The 18,076-nt window shown below is 41.7% G+C and overlaps 1 protein-coding gene across 1 annotated transcript; it reads right to left on the reverse strand.

Moving 5' to 3' along the window:
* Positions 1–8,141: 8,141 nt before the first annotated feature.
* Positions 8,142–17,926, reverse strand: LOC127049495 (sulfotransferase 6B1-like). The gene is made up of 7 exons (XM_050950325.1): positions 17,725–17,926; positions 13,797–13,909; positions 13,445–13,534; positions 12,176–12,302; positions 11,418–11,512; positions 10,977–11,133; positions 8,142–10,096 (listed from the first exon to the last, which is right to left on the reverse strand). The coding sequence occupies exons 1-7, from the start codon at positions 17,924–17,926 to the stop codon at positions 9,966–9,968; spliced, it is 915 nt and encodes a 304-aa protein (XP_050806282.1). The 3' UTR covers positions 8,142–9,965.
* Between the last annotated feature and the right edge of the window lie 150 nt (positions 17,927–18,076).

Raw genomic sequence — 18,076 nt, forward strand, 5'->3', positions numbered from 1 at the left:
ATATTTTTGATCATTTAGGGAAAGTTAGCTGCCAAAAAAATGTCTAAGTGTGCTGGGTGCATTTCTCCCAGCCACACATACAGCAATCAAATAAGATAACAATGGAAATTCACTGGGCCCATTTCTTGGAGAGATGTAAAGGGGCTGAAACTAGAAATGGCACCCCTTGAGAAATTTATCCATTCTACGGACATCCCTGGCTAGCATAGAGCTTTTACAATGGCTTTAGGCTGACCCCCCTACCTGGCCCTGGAATAGGTGTGGTGGCTATAGAGCCATGAGCAGCCAGAATGCAAGCTGGAGCAAGCCTAAGGCTGCTCTGTGTTGCGTCAGGGGCCAGAATACCAGAAGGTGCTTAGTTGCTGTGCCAAGTATATCTTGGTTGGAGCACAGCATCAAGTCTACTCTGTGCAAATTAATCACATCCCCATTTCTTTGCCTACGTCAGTGACCTTATTTTTCCGCAGTTCAAGTGGTGAAAAGGATGTTTATATTTCTTTAACCACTCTGCTACAGTGACTGAGTTGACGGTAAATGGAGTTATGCTTACAACTGACACGTTGATAATAATTTTAAGATGTTAGTTATTTAAAAACATAATAAGGAGATATTAATGAATACTGGTTGAAATTAAAATTGCATTTTTTTAATTTGGATTGTGGATCTATATATGTAGCATAAGGAATATGTTCAATAACGAGCATATGTTGTTTGGAATTTCTGCTTAGACATTGGTGACTTAACTAATCATTTCCTTTTTTTAACATTTGTTTTAGTGAGAAAACTTCTGGGTTTCAATATTAGGACTGAGTGAGAAACATTTTTCCTGTCTGTAACAGGGTGGCACTCACCTCTCTCTCTCTCTGGTTGCAGTAAGTCTTCAGTGATTCAGCCCTCTGGCAAACTCACCCGCAGTCTGTAAGTGCAACACAAGCAAAACAAACCCTTTCTGGGATACATAGTCTGACAGGGGTCTATCTCAGTACCCCATGACTGGAACATCTCTTGCTTCAGCCCTCCCTGGGCTCAGTCCCTTAAATAGGCCCAGAGTCTTTAAGCAGTCCTGGCCCTGGCCTGGGGCCATACCTCCAGAGCTTCCTCCCTGGACCCAATGCCTTCACCCTCTCTGGCCCTACTGGCCCCAGCTAGGCCACTAAACAGTTCCGTATCAGAGGGGTAGCCGTGTTAGTCTGGATCTGTAAAAGCAGCAAAGAGTCCTGTGTCACCTTATAGACTAACAGACGTATTGGAGCATAAGCTTGAACAGGGGCAGCTCCAGGCACCAGTGCAGCAAGCGTGTGCCTGGGGTGGCAAGCCATGGGGGCAGCCTGCTGGTCACTGTGAGGACGGCAGACAGGCAGCCAGGACCGGCACCAGGGTTTCTCGCGCCCTAGCGCACAGCCATTTCACCGTCTCCCTCGCTGATCCCGCGGCTCTGGTAGAGCTGACGCAGTCATTCCTGCAGAGGGTCCGTTGGTCCGTGGCTCCGGTGGAGCTGCCACAGGCATGCCTGCAGGAGGTCCACCGGAGCCGCGGGAGCAGCCGACTGTCCGCAGGCATGACTTCGGCAGCTCCACCGGAGCTGCGGACCAACAGGACCCTGTGCAGCAGGTCAACCGGAGCCGCCTGCCGCCCCCCCCCCGGCAAAATGCCGCCCCCTCAAGAATCCTTGCACCCTAGGCGATTGCCTAAGCTGCCTAAATGGTACTGCCGGCCCTGCAGGCAGCTTTCGGCGGCACACCTGCAGGAGGTCCGCCGGTTACACAGCTTCAGTAGCAATTTGGCAGCGAGGACACCGATGCCACAGCACCAGACGACCTCCCACAGGCATGCCGCCAAATCTGCATGACCAGTGGACCACCCACAGGCACGCTGCCGAAAGCTGCCTGCCTGCCGTGCTTGGGGCGGCAAAAAACATAGAGCCGCCCCTGCCCACGAAAGCTTATGCTCCGTCTGTTAGTCTGTAAGGTGCCACAGGACTCTTTGTTGCTTTAAACAGTTCAGGTCCCTTTCTGGGGGGTGTATCAAAGTCCAATATCACTGACCCTCTTTGAGGTCTTCATTCCCTATCCCAGAGATAGTTCGACTCCCCTCTCTGGGTTTAGGCCAGTCCATCTGTGGCCAGTTGGGGGAAACCTGACATGACCACTACTCTGGGTCCCAGCTCAGGAACCCTATAAGTAGCAGCCATGTGCTACTGCATCCTCTTTAACTCGGCTGCTCCTGCTACTGTTCCCTGGGCTACTTCCCTACAGCCCTTCTTCACCCTCATGAACACTTCACTCTTACCTCAGAGCATTCAGCTACCAAGTCTCAGCAGTCAGCCAGGAGCTCCTTCTTACTCCCCGGTCCCTGCCAGCAACTGCTCTGTCCATGGTACTACAGTTCCTTCTGCCAGCCAGGAACACCATTCTTGATCCTCTGCTTCCACCCAGCAACTGATTCTGCTCAGGTACTGCAGCTCTTTTTATATGGCCCTGTTGGGCCTGGATTGGCTGCTTTCCTGCAGTCTCTTCCTGATTGGTTATTTGGAGAACTCACCTCCACTGCTCTTTTCTGGTACAGGGTATAGTAGGATCATGAGGCCTCCAGCAGGAGGCCTTGGGGTCTCATACACCTGTCAGACCATCCCACCAAAAAAAAATAGATTTTCTTTTAAATTTCCATTCCACATCAGAATGAAACAAAGAACTTTCAAGTTTTTCATGAAAAACAAGAGACAGAGAAACCTACCCCAAAATACCCAATAGCCTGGGTAGTTAGGACATTCATCTGGAATGCAGAAAATTCAGGTTCATGTCCCTGCTCTGAATCAGACCAGCTCTACTCAACAGGTGGGTTTTATACTTTCCTATACATTATATTATCACAACTGACATAAAGCTAATCTATTTATGGTATCTCAAGTCTTTTATTTTGAAATTAAATAAATAACCGATCTGAATGTTTCAAATATTCAATATTCACAATAACCACAGTGTGAACAAGAGGGGAAAACACAGTTGTTTGTTGGAAACACACCAGGAGGAAATAAGCCTATTCTGTAGATAAATAACAATCAGCAGAAAACTGCCATGCCAACAGGTTTTACAAAGGACGGAGTGGAATGTGTTGGAAGATTAGAATGGAATGAAAGCTGTACAGAGCACAAATACCTGACAGAAGAATGAGAAAAGAGCATGGTCTGGCAGTCTGCAGAAATGATTCAAATAAATCTCTGTGCTTTGGCAAAAGAAATTAAGAAACAGAAAGAAAATAACCCATATGATTCATATATTTCTCTTTCTTACTATTTCAGCTGACGTATGTAATGTCTAAGGTGATCTCTCATGTCATCTTCCCTCTAAAAGGGAACAGTTTGGTTTTAGTTATATTGGAAATATACAATAGTGAAAGTACGGCTTATTTACTTGTTGGCCTGGTTTATATTAAACTGCACTTTATGAAGTAAAGTAATACATTTTATAATTGGAAAAAGGGTTATATAATACTAATGAGTTAAAGGTAGAGAAGACAGCTTTAAAAGCAAAACAGTAGGGGACTCACTAAGAAACACAATAAGAATGTCAATAAACTCTCATTTTCACAAGAATATAAAACTCCCAAGACACTAACTTGAAAACATCCTATCATTCCCCCACTACACCATATTTTCTATAAAGTCTATAAGCAAGTTTCTATCTTTCAGTGCTAAGTCTCTATAAAGTTCTTCCAGCCAATCTTGCTGAAAGAAAATGAGTTGTAAAAACAAATCTGAACTGTCTTCAGGAAGTTTCTATTCAAGGGCAAACTGAACATTTGCAAGTTTAAGCACAGCACAGTATTTGGGGCTTTCTACATGGTACACACTGTATCAGGAACCTTGGCTTAAAGCAAACAGTGTTTCTATTTGGTAGAAATAACTAGTTACGACCTAAAATGTGACATTTATTGTTATATAATAATTTGGGGCAGTGGTTGTCAACCTTTTTTTCATTTGCAGACCCCTAAAAAATTTCACATGGAACTGCAGACCCCTTTGGAAATCTTAGACATAGTCTGCAGACCACAGGTTGAAATCCATTGTTTTAGAGCCTATTAGCTGAAATTACCAGATGTATTAATGTTAGGAAAGTGCTGTAGCAATTAACAACAAATAGGTTTCTTACCATAAATCAGTGGGTCTCAAACTTTGTTACTGGCGACCCTTTCACATCGCAAGCCACTGAGTGTGACACCCCCATAATAAATTAAACACACTTTTTAATATATTTAACACCATTATAAATGCTGGAGGCAAGCGGGGTTTGGGGTGGACGTTGACAACTCATGACCCCCTATGTAATAACCTCACGACCCCCTGAGGGGTCCCAACCCCCAGTTTGAGAACCCCTGCCATAAATAAATAGCATTTTATCTGAACATTTCAATAACGCACTCAAACATTTAATTGACATAATGTGCTGTCACTCACTATGTTTTCTTCTCACTTCCTCTCTACGTAGATCCAGAGCTAGTAACATTCATAATAAACATAAACCAATTTCGTTTCAACGTCTCAATATGTTGCTCAGCTCCGTGTTACAGTAAGGGTAGACTAGAAGGGTGCCGAATTCTGCGAAGAGCTTTTTAGCCAAACATTCAGAATAAGGTGATAGTATTCTTCCCAAAGAACCACCATTAAAGTGAATACAATTGTAGATAATTGGTATGGTAATGTAATGGGCATGACTATATTTCAAGTCCCCCTTCATTATAAATCCATTTGGCATCCATTCTAATTGCCAGGCTATCCTGGCAAAGAATGTATTTAATGTTTCTGTGGATGTCATATGTACCTTGTGCTTTTATGGCACTTCTATTGTAATCCAACATTAATTATACTTCTCATTAATGCCCTGCAAAATGGTGCTATATGAAATGCTTGGATATTGTAAATGAGAAAATTGAGCTCATTTCAGTCGGCTTTGATCGCATTTTACCTTTATTACACTTTGGTACTATAATTCTCTTCCTTTTCAGTCAGAGGTTATTGATATCTTGAATACACACAGGGAACCATCTTTCTTATAGAAGATTTACACTATTATTTCCCTTTTCCAGGATTTCTGTCATTTCCACGAGCATTTTAAAATATTTTACTGCTTTTCGACTGTTACTGAGCTCATGAAAGATAAGATGGAAGGAACAGGACTAATAGAGCACTATCTACTGCTTATTAGAGACAGCGACATAGTAAATAGACACAACAGCAGACTATTGATGGATTGATACATGTGAGGCAGATAAACCTATACATAAAAACTCAGCCCCAGAACTGTGCTCAGAGGAGAAAAAGGCTTTTATTCATCCTGAGTCAAAAAGTCTAACCTTTCCCAACAGATGTGTATCAAAAATGCTTTTCAAAGTTGAGCTGCTGAGTGTCAAAATATAAAGGGGGAATTATAAGCAACTGTCAGTAGAAGAGGAACTATCCTTCCCTGTGCATGGCTGAGAGAATGTGTGATTGGCGTTTTCCTAGGATTTCAGTTCTTATTTTTTTTCTAGTGTAACCCATGCCCCTCCTGGGTGCGGTGTTCTGTCCATCTAGTGGCACCGAGACCACTTAGAGAGAGACAGATTGATTAATGAGTTTGCTTTATAGCAGGAGTGGCCAACCTGTGGCTCTTCAGAAGTTAATATGCGGCTCCTTGTACAGGCACTGACTCCAGGGCTGGAGCTACAGGCACCAACTTTCAGTGTGCTGGAGGGTGCTCACTGCTCAAGCCCTAGCTCTGCCAGAGGCCCTGCCCCCACTCCATCCCTTCCTGCCCCTCCCCTGAGCCTGCCGTGCCCTTGCTCCTCCCTCTCCCCCCCAGAGCCTCCTGCATGCCACGAAACAGCTGATTGGGGGCAGGGTGGAGGCACTGATGACCGGGGATGCCAGAGGGTGGGAGGCACTGGGAGTGGGGTGGGGGAAAGTTGATGTGGGGGCTGCTGACGTATTACCATGGCTCTTTGGCAATGTACATTGGTAAATTCTGGCTCCTTCTCAGGCTCAGGTTGGCCACCCCTGCTCTACAGCTGGCTTTTAGCTCACGCAGTAGAGGCTCATGCACTAAGCTCCAGAGGCCGCAGGTTCAACCCTGCCTGCTGATGACTACACTAGCTTTGCATTTTTTAATTAATTTTGAGTCAGGTCTTTTGTACGATGGTTCACATGCCTGTGGACTGACACATGACCTCAAATGCCTGTGGAACAGCTGACTATGACTGGATATCATTTTGGATTTGTGGACTTTCTGAGCCCAACATTAGTGAAATAGGAAGGTTCTTTGTTTAGATAAAGGTGATCTAGTCAGACCCCATTAGGTGATGCCCATGGCCTCAGAAGGAGAGTGCCTCATTCTAGTTTGCCAGTGGAAGAGTTCCAAGGGGGAGGAACCAGACATAAAACCACCATCTTTAAAAACTAAAGGAAAGAAAGAAGCCTTTGTTTGCTTGCCTGAAATAGCTGCTGTCGTGGCTGTTGCTGCCACTGTTGGCTGCTGGCCATGCAATACCAGCTAGGGTGACCAGATGTCCCGCTTTTATAGGGACAGTCTTGATTTTTGGGTCTTTTTCTTATATAGGCTCCTATTACCCTCCACCCCCATCCTGATTTTTCACATTTGCTGTCTGGTCACCCTAATACCAGCAGGTCTGATCAAGAGGCTTGTGCTTCCTCCTCCCTCCTGGAGGGCCACTGAGTGGTAGAAGTCATCTCAGATTTGACACCCACAAGCAAGTAACTGGTAGTCAGCGAGCAAGTCTATTGACATTAAAACATCTGAGTCAATGAGACCACTGGCTAGTTTTCAACTGTATACCTGCTTATTGAAGCTGAATGAAACCACCAGAGTCACCCCAATCAATCGTTTCGGTTTTCTTTTATTTTCTCTTAGTAGAGGGATGCCTCTACATCAGCATCTTGAACTTGGTTTGTTTGTTTGTTTTTTAAATTCCAGCAGATGGCTCATGGGGGGGGGGGGGTGAGCATATATAGAGTATAGCACCTATAGCCTAGTTCCTCAAATACTTAAACAGCTCTAGGTTAAACAACCTGCTGTCTAAAAGATCACATGAATATATTCTATGGATTAGGAGAGGCACGTTTAATCCTGAGAAATCATGTTGTTTTCACCTACATTTGAATCTTAAAGGTAACAAGCTGTGTCAGTTTGAATTGTGTTGGAATGTTTCACTTTAACCTGCCCCACTCCCCTCCCACCCGCAGCCTATACTCTTCAAACAAAATCAGCTAGATACACAGCCCTCACCTCCCTCCCTGGTAGTGCCACATTTATTTGGCATGTCTATTGTTTATTTTCTTCTACCAGCATTTAGAGCAGGCTCATGGGATAAACAAAAGATGTTAAAAACCCAACTGCTTAGGGTTTTTGATCTTTTAGTGAACTGCAGACAGCTTTCCCTACTGAAGTGAACATGGCTGCTACAGGGTAAGAAAATAAAATGGGGAACAGACCAGAAAAAAAAACAAACCACATTTTTAGGGTGACTTGATAAGGAAATAGCAGGACACCTTCTAACTACATACTGAGGCTAAAGTGTCTTAACTATTCAGCTGTCACTAAAATACCTTAGAGAGGGTAGCCAAACACTGGACCTTTATGACTCTGTTGTGCTGACTTACAGTATTTGGGTGCCAGTGTGTGTTCATGCTGTCTGAACACAGCATTTGTAGTAAAGCCTCAGTTCTTTTACGTGGTGAGGGAGGTTGAAAGTGCAAGGACATTCCTTTTCTCAATTTAGTTGGAGCAAACACTCCTTCTGTCAGGCCATTTATCTCACTCGCAACGATTATTTCTGGGACAAAAGCTGGCAGACACCATCAAAAAGGAAAGTGAGAAAGGAAACAAGATAAAAACAAGACAGCAAAAAAATGAGGTGAGCTCCACCTGCCAGTCATTCTCCAGGTATCTATCTAGGGGCAGGGAAACAGACCAGCAAGTCCAGTTAACTCCTCTGGTCTGCAACATCCATTCTTTCTCCAGAAACAATGGCAGGCAGTTAGAAAGGATTCATTTATACAGAATGCTTTAAACAAAGCTCTTGGAAAAATCAATTTAACATGATGAATAGTTTTCCAATGACTTAATCAGCTTTGAATAATGCTAGTACTTACTTTATTGCATTCTACACAGAATTCTACCAAAAACAGCACACTGCAGCTAAAAGGAGTTTAAAAAACAGGGACAGACCCTACAGTCCTTACTCATCCAAGTACTCCCGTTGAACTCAATGGAATCACAATGGAATCACATGGAATTGATAGTTTCCAAACCAACTGTGCATATATTACCTTTAATATACATTTACATTTAAAGGCCTGTAGCGTACTATGCAGTTAATCAACATTAATGCCCTTGTCTTACTCACTTGAGCAAGTAAGGCCTCCAGCCTAGCTAGATTTTGGGTCTGGGTTTGTTGTGGAGCTCAGACCCTGCTCTCAGATACTTTCTGCTTCAAGAAAGTGGACAGCAAGGGGATAGTGTCTTAGCTCTACCCTTTACCCCTCCTCCCACATCACGGAATAGCTGGCTTAGTGCAAGAGGGAGAAGTAAACTACACCCTTTCAAGGGCTGATGTAACTTATTCCTTACCTGGAGCAAAAGTGAAGCAGGGAGGAATTGTGCTTTGGCGGGACGACTCTTGAGGGGATGTGTCTAAAAGCACAATCTAGCCCAAAGTACATTTTAATAATATTAGAAACATAGCTCATTTTCATCAGTGAGCATGGACTGAGAACTCCTTGAGCTATAGAAATCCGAGATGGAAAAAGCCTAGCAGGTCTAGTCCACCCCACTGCCTCTGTAGAATTGTTCTTTATAGAACATGGTCAAGTGCTTTCTCCAATCTAGTTTTAAAATCACACATGCAATGAGAAGCTGTAGAAACCCGTTGGGACACTTCCACAGTTAGGGTTCTGGATATGTTTTCTGATATGCACGCTAAACATTTCTTTCCTCGTGTTCATCTCATTATTCCTAGCTATTTCAGCACTCTGATCAATTCCACTCTTTCTGTTCTAGTATAATAATGGAGATACAACCATCCACAGTGCATAGTTACACTATTTCATTCCTTATAAATACCTAATCACTTATGTCACGTTTCCATGAATTTTCCCCAGTTTGGTTAAGTTTTTCTGTATTTTAGGACACCTAGATACCAGGAGTATTCCTGGTGGAATCTCCCCACTGTCACACACCAAAGGCATGTCACATCCCTGGTCCATGATACAAAACCTTTGGATTTGCATCCCAAAATTGAATTGGCTTTTTTGTTGCCAATGTCATACTACAAACTCATGTCTCACTAGCAGTCCACAATCACCCTTAGGTCTCTTTTCCATCACTGCTTTCCAAGTATCTTGCTCCCACTAAATGCCTTTGTTCCAATTTACATCTATTATATTAATTTCCGCTCAGCACTCTAGTACCCTTTTCATTATTTCTCTGCCTTCAATAGTCTTTGCATAATACTTCCCAATTTAGCAGAAAGAGTGAACAGAATTTTTGGGCAGTGCCACTGACGTCTCTCTTAACTTGATTACATAAAAATTTCAACCTACACATGGATAGATAACACTTCTTCATTCAAGCTTCCATTCTGCAAACCATGTAAGCATAATTTAATTTAAAGCAAGTAATCTTATCTCTGGTCAGCAAAACACTTAAGCTCTTGTTTAATTTATGAGTAATCCCACTGACTACACTGGGATTTAAGCAGGTGCTTAAAATTAAACATGTGCTAAAGTGATTTACCGAACTGAAGCCTGCCTGCTAATGATAGGATAGAACCAAACTTAGCAGAACTGTAATCTTACACTAACAAGCTACAAAATTACAACTGAGATATACATCCTGATTTAAAGTATTCCTTTTAGAGTATATATAAAAAAATTAAAAAGCTCATATCGAAGTGAGACTTTTCTGTAACCATTCTCAGGCCTTGCAGTGCACATCATATTTCAGATTTGCTTCCAGCTTGGTTCCCCCTAAACACTCTTTAAATTTAGCATCCATTTCCTGGCTTTGAGCTTCAGTAAAAAGGTTCTTCCAATCTCCAACAGCACCTGGAACAAACAAAAGTAAGAAAAAGGATACTGTTGACTATGATGAATGTAGAGACTGATTTAAAAGAAGAATCTCAGATTCCTTTATTATGATATTTGGGGACAATGCATGTTTATGTGCCATAAACAAACATCTGTTCAGAAGAGGAAAAGTGCATTCAGGGCCTGAACCATGATTGCCTGCACCTTGTATAGTCATTTACACCACTACAAGGTGAGTATAAAGAGCGGGTATAATGCTTTTGTTCCGTTTTGGTTGTTTTTGCACAGGTGTAAAAAAGACTATAAAAGGTGCAGTGCAAAGGCCCAAAGAGTTCATAAGTATGACTCAACTGCAAGAACAGATTGTCCCCACTTGCAAAATTTGGATCCAGATTTTGAATACTCCTAAATCTAAGGATGTATGGATCTGGGACTTCAGTCTGGCCCATTCCAAAGATAGTTGTCAACCTATAGATTGCTTAAATCCAAGATTTTGATTCAGGACCATAATTAATCCCAGTAGTTGCCTAAAACTCAAGAAGAAAATTCTATAGAGATTTAATGGCCTAAATCTAGTTTTAGAACCCGTTCCAGCTCCCACAGAAGTCAGTGGGAATCTTTCCATCACTGTAATGGGAGCTGGAGAAGGCTGAACAGAGTACCAGCTGTGCTATTCTTTAAAGAAACAGGGTAATCAAAGTGGTCTATTTATTGATTTTGACCCATGAGGAAAAATCAGGTGATTTTCTGAAAGTACCATCTGTGTTTCTCAAACCATTTCTAACCTAGATAACTAGAAAGGAAGAAAGGTTGATTGCCTCCTGTTCCAGATTCCTGCCAAAATTAAATGAAATATAACCATTGACAATCCTTGGAATTTTTTTTGACACAAATTTACCTTTACGGAAGAGAATCGGACCAACTGAGCCATAGATCTCCTGGGATTTCTCTCTCATTGCTTGGAAGCTTCCCCTGTCTGCAATAAACTGAATTTGCTCTGCCGTTGGAGAGAATCCGAAGAATTCAGCTATTTGCTTCACTCCAGAAGCCAGGTTCTGAAAGCAATGTAGCGAAAGGGGTAACATAATATGCTTGCTCTGAAAAATGGAGTTCCCTGTTTGACAGGTGTGTGATCTTGATGCATTAATAGTACTTTCACACACAGTGCATTTTACATCACCTTGATACAAATCTGTAGCACTTTGCATCCATGCGCAACTTATTGCTATAAGATGTTTTGGGTTCCATTATATCTCATTGAAGTCACTAGGAGCTTTGCCATTGATTTGAGTAGGAGCAGGATCAGCTAAGTCTTGCCTGCAAGTAGCAAAAGCTTTACCTCTTTCAGGTCTTCATATGTTATGATCATAACATTTTCATCCTCAGTGTGTTTGTTCCAGGTAACTGCATGGTCAAAATAGGAACCCCAGCTGACTGAAAAGGAGATAGAAAACAAGCTTCAGCCTGTATGTTCAATAATTATGCTTTTATTTCTAACTAAGAATCACTTTCTGCTGCCTTCAGGTTATACCAGTGCAGAAAACCATAACAGAACACCTCTCCAGTTGTGCAGTGTTGTACAATGGAAAAGGCGAGATTTCTCTCTGACTCCTGTAGGCAAGAGGTTTATGTCCTGAAGCATGAACTCCTCTATCTATACCATTGTTTTAGCTTCCATAAGTACATATGCTGTTATTAGGGATCATTCTGAGCAGTCAAGTCCAGATCTCTAGCTAGATCTAGGAAATGCTTAGAACTGGGATTTTGGTTTGGTCCCAGATGCAGAAACTGAACTGCCTTCACTAGCACTTTTGATTCTGATCACATCTTGCTTGAAGCTGGCCCTAGTTGGCAGAGGGTTTTGCCCAAGACATTAAACTACTATGCAAGTTCATGACTCCAGGGACAACATCATGCTCAGAAAGCAACGCTATCTTAGAACTTTCCTCACATTCTGGAGTTCAATTGCATCTTATCATGAACAATAATGATCAATTAATTTTAGCATTACACAGCTGTTTTCATATTGCCCCTATTTAATTTATTTAAAACATTGCTGCTTAATCTTTCAGATTCATTTGAAAATAGTGATTGTACCTTTTCCACTCATGAACTCTGAGAAGAACTCATCCCAGGAGTTATAACTGGGGACCTCTGTGGCGTTGTTATAAAAATGGAAAAACGATGCAGCTGTATCTTTAGGATTTCGAAACAACACTAGTATCTGGAGTGGGAGGAAGAGGTTAGCAAGTTTTAGATCTTTTATTTCCTGGGATAACTACAGTGAAAGTACAACCAAACATTCTGTAACCAGTAATGTGCTGTAGCTATTAAATATTTTCATTTATATGTCAGACATGAAAAGCAAGCTCAAAATGATGGCCACAGTAAAGTCTCTGGCCACTTTTAAAGCTTGATCTTGTGGTCAAAGAATCATAAAAATGAAAGAATGAAAAAGCCTATATTACTATCATTAATATCCTTCCCTGTCCATGGGGCATTGCTCCCTACTGTTACCTTAGACCTGGTGAAATTTCCACTGCAGGTTACAGCCTGTTACTGTGCAAAGCACTATTGCTTTCTCCCTCTGGAAACTGTAGCTGTGTTATCCCCTTTTGTTCCCATTTTCTATGTTATGGCAACCATTATGTCAACTTTTTTGGATAGTTCCTGTAAGCATTTTTGATCACATGGGATGTGTACAGATTAGAAAAACTTAACAAAAGATCAACAGCAAAACAGTTACAATCATCATCATCTCCCTTTGATCACCTCCCCCTTCTACTTCTTGGTTTTCTGTCCTCTCCTTAATTGAAAACATCTATTACTGCCCAGAGATACAATGTTGTTGGTTTGTAATAAGTTAAGGCTTCAACTGTTTGTCCTTTTGCATTGGGAATTCTAGCAGAGGGGTCCCCAATGCAGTGCCCGCGGACGCCATGGTGCCCGCATGGGCATCTAAATGTGCCTGCATCCTGGCTGGCGGTTGATCATTCGGCGGCATTTCGGCAGATGCTCGACCGCAGCCACGGTTCTTTGTTTGGCACTCGCCAGATGAAAGAGCTTGGGGACCACTGTTCTAGCACAAAGGACAGAGGGTAGCTGTAAAGCACTGCACTCCAGTGATTCATGGCTACTGGAACAGCCTCTAGAGGGCTGTTCCTGCTGATGTCAATTAGAACAACCCTAACGCTGCTCTATGTTACACCAGGTATTAACCTGGCTCCAGGACAGGACTGTAAAAGTGGTTTAGAGTCACCTTCACTTCACTACCACCACCTTGGATTCTGACCCTAGTGAGGGATCTGGGCTCTAAGATGCTGTGCAAATATTATACAAGTGCATATTGACAGACAGGAAGCTCACCTTGGCTTTATTCTTGAAGATAGACTTGGGGAGATTATCATAATGGAGGTGTGTTGCCAAAATCCTTGGAGATGGAAACTGTTTCATCCTCTTTAAATATAAATAAAACAATAAGGGAGAACAGTTTTGCTATGTGGGTGCAACCACAATGTGAAATGTTGGCACATGTGGAATAGCACATTCTCATGCTAATCAAAGTGCAGTAGTTATCCAGGGTTTTTCTTCAGGAGAAAAAGTAATCTAGCATGCATGGGCTTATTTCAATAACTTGTATGTGTAGGCATGAGAGAGAGAGAGAGAGAGAGAGAGAGAGACCAGACTTTAATTGTTTCAGTAGTTATTTCATACTAACCTGATATTTTTCTGGGTCTCCACATTCAATAAATGGCAGTTCCGTGTTTATATGTTTAGTCTGGGAAGTTGTAAATATCAAATCATTTAAGAGCTGGATAAGCCAATTTGCACCTGGGCAAACAGAAAAATACAATGGATCAGAAGATTATCAAAAATCTCAGAACCTTCTCATTACACCGCTTAACACAGTATAATATCAATTTGTCAATGTGAAAATTATTCTACTGAAATTCTCAAGGGACTAAATACAATAAAATCTTAAAAACAAAACAAAATCCTAAACTGCTACTTGACAGCCTGCACTTTGGGCTTTATTCTGCTCAGATCCCGTAAGGGTCAAACTTACTGAGACCTAGTTATGTGTGGAATAGGAACAGAAATTAGCCATTGATGTATTTGTATATTTTAGAAATACTTTTTAAAAATAGAGTAAAAACAAGGGGAACACAGCTCCTTTCCTGCAATAACTTGCAGGAAGCTCACCGAGAGCCTCAGATCATTCTGTCAGGGAGAGGGTGTCTATCACCCCCTATTAAGAAATAAACAAGCAATACTACGCTCATGGATTGTCCAAATCCATCTCTACACTGGGCCTGGAGCCCGCTGTCCCATCACCTCTCTGGCTACCTGATAGGGTTGCTCCAATGGAACTGTATTGTTAGGTCACTCCCCACCTGTTTCTGCTCCTTGGAGTTACCTCTTCAGAGGTTTCCATGAGTACTCTTCTCTAAGGTAACCAGCATGATTTGCTGCTGTTTGCCATAGAGGGGTAGCAAGGATGGATGACAACAATGTGTGTCCTTGGTCCATAGCATCATCTCCCTGGTCCTTGTGGAGATCCCCATGGAAGGTTTTCCTCAGGGTCCATGGAGATGGTGCTGCAGAGTTGTCTGAGCCATAATTTCCTGTGCACTGAGAAATCCCCCTGTGCATGCCAGAAACAAAAAATGCATGATGCAAATAGTTTTAACCTCATGCTTTCTGTGGAAAGCTGTGGCCTGAAAGGATGTTATCCTTCTTCTCCCCAGCTTCCTCACTCTTCAGTCTCTTGTGTTTTCATATTTAGCTTTACATTGTTAGCTCTCTGGGGTTGAGCTCTTGTCTTTGTATTCACCGCTAAAGCACCATGCATGCCTGTGCTGCTTTATAAATAAGAATCTCTGCCTCAGTGTGATTTTCTGTAAGAGAGGGTTAACTGTACTTCCCTACTTAACAAGTGTTGTGAGGCTAAATTCCTGAATGGGTGAAATTCACCCTTGTACAAGGCGTATGCACCACTTAAATCCTACTTAAGCACTGGGAGCCAAATGAGGACCAGGCACTAGGTCTCAAGTGATCCACTGGCCTTGCACTGGCACTCTGTCCTGGGGTGAATTCACCCTATCTTTGTAAAGCGCCTTGAGATTCCCAGATAGTAGAAGTGCCAATTATTATTATTGTTTCTTCATAAAGTTATATTCTTCTCCTTATTTAAATGCAGACTAGAGTCAGCAACAGCACTCTCTACAATTCTATGCCCTCACTTGCTCATTACATACCATCAATGCACAAATAAAAGTTACATTCTTAAGGATGTTACTTGATAGGCCTGAAATACCAAGTTTCTAGTTTCCTTACGACCCCTCAAAGGTCTGGGTTAACAGCAGAGAGTATTGCCTTCTGACCCTAAGTTTTCCTTCACCCCACACGGCATAAAGATTTTCCACATCAGTTAACGTTTTCTCTTCTATTGTGGGGACCCAAGATGTGGGAAGCATTTCACACAGTGAGATTTTCTGTAGTTTAACTTTCATGATCCTGAATAAATAACCAGAAATATGACAACAGTAAGACTTTGGAAGATGAAGATAAGTTTGGATTCATATGTGAGAATTTCCATCAGGCCTAATCCTCTGAGGTGCTGACCATACAAAATTCCCAGTAAAGTCAATGGGAGTTGTGGGTGCTCAGCACTGGGAATGGGACAGTCAGTTCCTTCCAAAATTGGGCTCAATATCAGACATATTTGAGAAACTGGCTAGGGAAAATCAGACACCTGTTTTTATAGTGTTACCAAATAGCTAAACTTTATTTGTTTGTGTGGTAAAGATACCTGTAAACAAATGTTTAGCCCTACAGAGCTGACCTGTGGATCTTTAGGCTCAGTCCTGCAAGGGACTAAGCACCTGTTCTGCTTATTATACCAGTGGGAATCAATGGAGCTCAGCACCTCAAAGATAGAGTTTTAAATTGCACCACCTAATTTCCTGTGTTCCTTTTAGTTATTTACACACAGCCCCATCCTCTCCATTTTTTCCTTTATAAAACTGGGCAAATTAAATGCAAAAGTTCCATTTAATGCTAGTTAAAATTGTGAGATTAAGCACTCAAATGACAGGAAATTGGAAAAAAAAAAAAAAAGGTTTTGCTGGTAATGGGTTACTCCACCACATTAGACATATATAATATTTTCTGTTCCTTTCTCCTGTGTTCAGTGTAACCCTTAACAAATGCCTTTTCATTGATGTAAGCCTGTTGCAGAGTTTCAAAATTCTCCAGCTGCCCCACTCTGTTAGATGGAGCTCCAGATTCATTCCTCTGAACTTATTAGCAATGTCTTGACCCTTGTTAAAATTTCCCATCACTGATTTATCACAAGATGCATTAGTATTAGCAATAGTGGGGAATTTTAAAAAAAATCCCCCCAGCACAGACAAAGGTATAGAGTCAGGTGTGGCTCATTAAACTAACTAAATTTCTAAATATCTCCAAACTATAGTGGTGTTTGAAATCTAAACCAAACTATTTAAATAGCCCTCATCCTCATATTGGGCCAGACAAAAAACCTACGATCCTCAAAATCCCTAAATTATGGGATATTCCTAATCAGATCCACATTTTCAGCTCACCTCTCATTTTGTATTTGTCCTATTTCCACTGCTTTGGCTTTCTGTCTCTCCATGGTTGAGATATTTACTTTAACCACTGCAAGCCGATTTCTTAAGTCCTTACTAAGGCAAAACTCCCATGGGTGATCAGCATATCTCACAATTAGACCTGCAGTAAGGTCTGATTGGGCCCCAACTGGATTACATCATTTATTCATTCATACTTTGTTATAGAAGTGGATGGGTAGGATTCTGTGACCTGCTTTGTGCAGGAGGTCAGACTAGATGATCATATTGGTCCCTTCTGACCCTAAAGTCTATGAATCCTGTAACAGGTTTCTCAACAAAAGATCAAATACAGTTGCACAGGTTCTCCTCTGCAGACCACTTGGTAAGGTAGAGAGCCTCTCTTACATCCATATCTCCTAAAACCATAAACCCCCATTGCTTCAGTCTCAAAATGTTTCTCTCCACAGTCCACAAGAAAAAGGAGCATAGACTGTTGGTGTACTATATTCTGGTCTGGACTGTTTTCTAAGTCACTAGGAAAATCATATCAGATCTGGCAAAAACAACCTGAAATTTAAGAATATTAAAGAAAAGCTTAAACTTCTGCAAAAATAGCCAATACGTCCTGTCACTTTTCCATCATAATTAGTAACAATTATTCTTTTTTTGTTACATTTAACTTTATTGCACAGTAGGCTACACCCATCTTTTCAAATGAAGGGTATCAAATGAGCAGAATTTGCTTTCATGTACAGCATCTTCTCTAGTATGCAGCCACCTGCAGTACGGAATAATTAAAGAAAGATATCCTGGCAGAAAGGCAAACTATACTGAAAAGAAACAATCCAATACAATGCACAATTAAAATGACACAGGATAAAACATTATAGTCTCTGTTTGTATCAGCAACGCCCAATTTAAAATCCCTACAAAACTTTTGCAGAACTAAAACCTGCAATAGATGTTATTTTCCCTCTTATTACACCATGTGGTTATTTATGACATTTTATATTTTACACTGTAGCAAGTAATAACATTGACTGTATTCACCGCATTTGGGGTAAGACACCAACACCATATCATCTCTTCTGGCTTCTAAGTTTTCCAGGGCCTGGAATGTCTCTGCACTGCATACAGTGACAGGGTATGGGGTTCCCTGATAGAAAAACAGCAGATCCTTAAGGGAAAACCCTTTAGACTTCTCCAACACTTTCTCTATTTCATCAGCTAATTTGTTCTGTTGTTTTGCCATGTTTGTTGCCCTTGAGTGAAACTGCAGTGTTAGAACAAGTGCCTTTAAATGGACAGATCTGAAGGGTGGAGTAAAAAACCTGGTACTCCTCCCATTTTTTTTTCTTGAGAACAAAATATCTCATGTTGTTCTCCACATGCAAACCCCACC

This window comes from Gopherus flavomarginatus, chromosome 4, assembly GCF_025201925.1.
Source record: "Gopherus flavomarginatus isolate rGopFla2 chromosome 4, rGopFla2.mat.asm, whole genome shotgun sequence".
Classification (NCBI taxonomy): Eukaryota; Metazoa; Chordata; order Testudines; family Testudinidae; genus Gopherus; species Gopherus flavomarginatus.

What these genes read in the sequence shown, in the direction of transcription:
- LOC127049495 (XM_050950325.1), bottom strand. Translation starts at nt 17,926, where the DNA reads ATGGCAAAACAACAGAACAAATTAGCTGATGAAATAGAGAAAGTGTTG. An exon ending in GGTGTCTTACCCCAAATGCG is followed by an intron (nt 13,910 to 17,724) that starts GTGAATACAGTC and finishes CTGTTTGCCCAG; the next exon opens with GTGCAAATTGGCTTATCCAG. An exon ending in GAGACCCAGAAAAATATCAG is followed by an intron (nt 13,535 to 13,796) that starts GTTAGTATGAAA and finishes TTATATTTAAAG; the next exon opens with AGGATGAAACAGTTTCCATC.